The 5,776-nt window shown below is 38.1% G+C and overlaps 1 protein-coding gene across 1 annotated transcript in view; it reads right to left on the bottom strand.

Annotated features, from left to right (window-relative positions):
• Window positions 1-816: 816 nt before the first annotated feature.
• Window positions 817-5,776, bottom strand: part of KAT14 (lysine acetyltransferase 14) — a 60,143-nt gene continuing 55,183 nt past the window's right edge. The window contains exons 8-9 of the mRNA XM_019632794.1: window positions 4,972-5,146; window positions 817-840 (exon numbers count right to left, since the gene is read on the bottom strand). Of these exons, the coding sequence (XP_019488339.1) occupies window positions 817-840; window positions 4,972-5,146 (199 nt within the window). The remainder of the gene's footprint in view (window positions 841-4,971; window positions 5,147-5,776) is intronic.

The raw sequence follows: 5,776 nt of genomic DNA, 5'->3' as shown, positions 1-5,776 counted from the left end.
GGAACCTTTTAAAAATCCCTGTGCCCAAGCCATACCCTAGACCAACTACAGTTGACGCTTGAACAATGCAGGTATTAGGGGCACCCACCCGCTGCACAGTCAAAAATCTGAATATAAATTTTGGCTCCCGAAAATCTTAACTATTAATAATCTACTGTTGACTAGAAGCCTTACCGATAACACAGTCAATTTACACATATTATATTTTGTATGTTACATGTATTATATACTGTGTTCTTACAATAAAGTAAGCTAGAGAAAAGAAATGTTATTAAGAAAATCGTAAGAAGAGAGAATACATTTACAGTAGTTATTGAAAAAAATCCACATATAAGTGGAACCACACAGTTCAAACCCATGTTGTTCAAGGGTCAACTGTACATCAAACTCTCTGAGGATGGGATCCAGACACAGGTTTTTGCAGCCAAGGCTGAGATTTACACAGTTCCAGCCCCATTTTAACTAGGGATTCCTCCACTCCCCTGAGTGTAGCCACCACTATTGTATGCCCACCAGCTACCAGGCAGCATGTCAGGTACTTCACATGCTATCGCAAGTGCTAATGTTCTTAACAAATAGGAAAACTAAGGCATGCCTAGCAAGTGGCAGGTGCAAGAGTCAAACCTAAACAGTCCAGAGACGAAGCTTTTTATATCCCTGCCACACACCTCTGTGATTCAAATGACTGGAGAATTAGAAAACAGAAATGTCCCCAAGATTCAAAGGAAGCCAGGGCTGGGTAGGCAGAAAGAGTAGTCCACTGTTGCTGACTAGAAGAAGCCCAGAGAAGGAAGTGGGGTTCCTGGGATGGCCGGTCTAGTGAGACCAGGCCTTCATAGACTAATGGGAGCAAATGAAAAAGAGAATTAGGCTAAGCAGCTGGAGCAAAGGTCACCCAGAGATAGAGAATAGAAGCCCGAGTTTTCCTTATAGCCCTTTCTTCCAAGGCCTAGAAACATGTATGGCAGTTGGTTGAGGACCAACTGAGGGCCTGGAAAAAAAATGCTGCGAGACCTGTCTTTGGGTTGTTTGTTTTTGCCTTGGTTCCTCCCTCCTTCTGCCCTCCCTTCCCCCACCATCTCCGTCTTTAATAAGTCATGAAAGAGACTTTTGAGGGACCCTCTCCACAAATTCCCCAGATGGAAGCAGCCATTTTAGACTTGGATGAGAATCATCATTTCAATTGTAGAAGGAACTCATATAAATGAGTAGAAACAGCACGATTCCCAAATTCTCTTGAGACTGATAAAGCACACAATTTATAAAAGAAGAACTACTACTAGAAAACATACAATGGAAAATGTTCAACCACACTAATAATGTTTAAAATGGCAAATTATTGCCTATTTAAAAATCAGCAAAAAAATACATAATACCTATCCTGGTAGTTTTGAGGTGAGATTGGTAACTTAATACATTATTGACCATATTATCAATAAGAAAGTGGCAATGAAAATGTTCACATCCTTTGACTTACAAATTTCATTTCTGGGAATGAATCCAGAAGTAAAAAAAAATCGAATCCATGGCAAAAATCCTTAAGCACAAATATGTTGTTGACCATAAACAAAAGTCAACTAGGTCTTTTGTCAGCAAAAAGGATTTGGACCAAAAAAAAAAAAAAGGATTGCCATCTGCTCTATGCAGCCATGGCAAGGCATGTGCAAGAAGAGCAAAAAGGAAGTTCTTTTTAGAGGGGAGAGGAAGCTAAGGGGAGGGGCTGCTATAACCATAGAGCTCTGTTGTAACCACAGAGTTCTTCTTGTAGGGCTTTCGACAGACATGGAGTATGAGAGTTCTTCCCATAAGTCTCCCCAATTTCTGTCTCGATTAAGGTCTCTATAATAAATTTTTACAATGTTTACTGCAATGCTATTTATAAAAGCAGAAATCTTAATGAGGAACAATAAAAGAATAACTAACAAAATGGAATGACTAAAAATTGGTCCCATTTGCTAAGTGAAGCCCATTTAGCAACTTGAAAAAAGTGACCATGATATAACATTAAGTGATAAAAGGACACAAAACTTCATGTGTACTATGATTACACTGTGTTTAAAAAATAAACTGACCCCCAAAATGAAAGCAATTTTAGACTGTAAAATTGTTTTTTGCCTTCTTTTAAAAATGTTCTATATCATGCTTATATTAATTTACAAACGAAACATCTGATTTATTTTAAAGAAGCAAAACCACCTGGATGAGGATGAAAGTAGAACAACAAGGCTAGTACAGTAACTCAGGCAGGCAAGAGATGCCAAGAGAAGGTGATAGAAAAGGGAGGGGTGAAGAGGGCGCATTAGAGTCAAGAAACACTTAGAAAGCTGAATGGCAGAACTTGGTCCTGACTGGCCAGGAGGAAGAAGGATGAGTAAATCCAGGCTCGAGATGTGAGTTTGGGCAACGCATTGACTAGTGAAGGGTGCTTTTCCCTGAGATAGAAAACACAGAGAGGAGACAAGCCTGGAAGCAAAAAGGGCCCAGGGTTTTTCCTTTTTTCTTCTCCTCCTTTTTTTCTTCATTTTTAACAGTTTTATTGTGGTATAATTACATATCATAAAAATGATCTATTTTAAGTGCACGACTGTTGTTGTTTTTTAGCATATTTAGAGTTTGCAACCATCACCACAATCCCATTTTAGAACATTTCCAATAAGAAACCTTCTACCCATTTACAGTCACTTCCCATTCCTATCCCCACACTGAATAATTCCTAATCTACTTTCTATTTCTGTAGACTTGCCTTTTCTGGACATTTTATACAAAAGGGATCACACAATATGTGATCTTTTGTGTCTGGCTTTTTCCACTGAGCATAATGTTTTGATGGATGATGTTTTGTCCATATTGTAGCATTTATCAATGCTTCGCTCCTTTTTATGCTGGGTAGTATTCCATTGTATGTATATATCACATTTGTTTATTCATCAGCTGATAGATGCTTGGGTTGTTTCCATTCTGAAGCTATTGTGAATAATGCTACAATTAACATTCATGTACAACTTTTGTGTGGACATACGTTTTCATTTCTCCTGAGAGGACTGCTGATTCATATGGTAATTCTATGTTTAACCTTTTGAAAAACTGCCCAACTGTTTTCCAACACGGCTGCACCATTTTACATTCTCACCAGCACTGTTGTTCATTTTCTTATTGTTGACATTTAAGATTTCTTTCTATATTTTGGATAACGGTCCATTACCAGATGTGTGCTTTACAAAGGTATTCTCTTGTTTATGGCTTGTTTTCTCAGTCTCTTAACAATCTCTTGACAGTATCTTTCACAGAGCAGAAGTTTCTAATTTTAATAAAGTCCAGCTTATCAAATCTTCTTTTCATAATTGTGCCTTTGGTGTTTTATCTAAAATAATCATCACAATATCCAAGGTCACTAAATTTTGTTATCTTCTAGGACTTTTACAGTTTTGCACTTTACATTTTAGGTCTATGATCCAATGAGTTGATTTTTGTTAAGGGTATAAGGTCTGTGTCTTTCTTGCTGTTTATCACCATTTTTGAAAAGACTATGCTTTTCCCACTGTATTACATCTGCTCCTTTGTCAAAGATCATTTGGCTATATTTAGGTGAATCTATTTCTGGCCTCTCTATTCTGTTCCATTGATCTATTTGTCTATCTTTTACGAATACCAGTGTCTTGATTACTGTAGCTTTATAGTATTGTCAGTCTTCCAATTTTGTTCTTCAATATTGTGTTGGCTATTCTGGGTCTTTTGGATGTCCACATAAACTTTAGAATCAGTTTTTTGATATCCAAAAACATAACTTCCTGGGATTTTTATTGAAACTGCAATCTATAGATCGAGTTGGGAGAAATAACATCTTGACATCATTTTTTCTGTTCACAGAATCTCTTCCCATTTATTTCTTTGATTTCTCTCATTAGAGTTTTGTAATTTCCCTCATATAGAACTTTCACAAGTTTTTTTAGATTTATACCTAAGTGTTTCATTTGGTGTGTATGTGGGGGTGCTAATATAAATGGTATTGTTTTGAATTTCAAATTCCACTAGTTCATTGCTGGCATATAGGAAATTAACTGACTAACCTTGTACCCTGCAATCTTGCTATTATTCACTTATTAGTTCCTTTTATGGGGGTCAATTTGTTTTCCTACATAGACCATCATGTCATCCAGTTTTATATCTTCCTTCCCAATATATATACATTTTATGTCATTTCCTTGTCTTATTGCTTTAGCTTAGAACCCCTAGTACAAGGTTAAAGGGGTAGTGAGAGAGGACATTCTTGCCTTGTTTCTGATCTTACGTGGAAAGCCTCTAGTTTCTCACCATTGAGGTGTAGGCCTTTTGTAGATTATCAAGTTGAGGAAGTTCCTCTCTATTCATACTTTGCTGAGTTTGTATCATGAATGGGTGTTGGATTTTGTCATGTGCTTTTTCTGTATCATGTCACATAATCATGTGATTTTTCTTCTTTAGCCTATTGATGTAATAGATTACTTTGATTTTCTGATGTTGAACCAATCTAGCATAGGTGGCAGAAATCCCACTTGGTTGTGGTATATAATTCTTTTTATAAATTGTTGGATTTGTTTTGCTAGTACTTTGGTGAGGATTTTTGCATCTATGTTTATGAGAAACATTGGTCTGCAGTTTTTTCTTGAATGTCTTTGTCTGATTTTAGTGTTAGGATAATGATGGCCTCATTAAAGTTATTCTCTCTGCTTCTATCTCTGGAAAAGATTGTAGAAAATTGGTGTGATTTCTTCCTTAAATGCTTTGTGGAATTCACCAGTGAACCCATGTGGGCGATTGTCTTTTTATTGTAAAGTTATAAGAGTGCTTTTTTTTTTTTTAATTGGGGAATTGGGGGAGGGGAACAGCATTGGGAAATCGGGGAAGGGGGACAGATAAGTTGCTGTCCTTTTTGTTCTTCAGTCTAGTTGTGGAGGATGTTGCTTCACTGGCCCATGTTGGTATTATCATTGCACTCTTCCTGGGNTCCTGACACATAGAGTTTATCGTTGGGATGTGATTTGGCCGGACATAGCAGTAATCGAGAGGTGCATCAGGCTCAGGCGTCCAGTGAGGGTCACTTCTGTGCAGGTGAGAACGAATCTGTGACAGGAGTTGCAGTTTGGGCGGCTTTGTTTCATAATCACGCCTTCAGTACCACCAAAAATAAACAAATTCAAATTAAAAAAAGAAAAATACCCAGTATTATTCCTAGCCATTTGTTTCACACAAACTCTTTGATCTTTTTGAAATTTTGAACTATTTTGCAGTACTTTATATGGCAGCTAGCTTGATAATAGCTACAATAGTTTTCTGGTATGAACTTAAAATTTACTCTATTAATATTGTCAGACCAAACCCCTCTGCATCCGCCAGGAACTCTATTCATGCTGGTAAGCCTTATGAACAAAGGGAAGAAATAGAAACAGCTTCCTAATTTAACCCTCTGAGTGCTCAGGGCAGGTAAGGCCCAACCCTGCCAGGGCAGCTGACAGCATCGGAGACCAGGGGAATGGGGCAGGCTCGCTCACTGCCTTCCCACATGTCTGCAGAGGAGGCAGCAACCGGCAAGAAGGATCAGGTGACTATGGAGCTGCACAGTCCAGATGGTCAACTAAGACCACATGCTCTGTCAATCAGCCGAGACAGCCCTGGGGGCCTCTCTCATCAGTTCAGCTTCCACAGCACTGCTGAGACACATCATCAGAAACGCTCCCAACATCTAGTCCAGATAGGCCCAATTGAGACATCTCTCCTATTGTTTTTTATTTCACAGATT

Source organism: Hipposideros armiger, unplaced genomic scaffold (genome assembly GCF_001890085.2).
Source record: "Hipposideros armiger isolate ML-2016 unplaced genomic scaffold, ASM189008v1 scaffold_1176, whole genome shotgun sequence".
NCBI lineage: Eukaryota > Metazoa > Chordata > Mammalia > Chiroptera > Hipposideridae > Hipposideros > Hipposideros armiger.
This window is presented reverse-complemented; position numbering and strand designations above follow the sequence as displayed.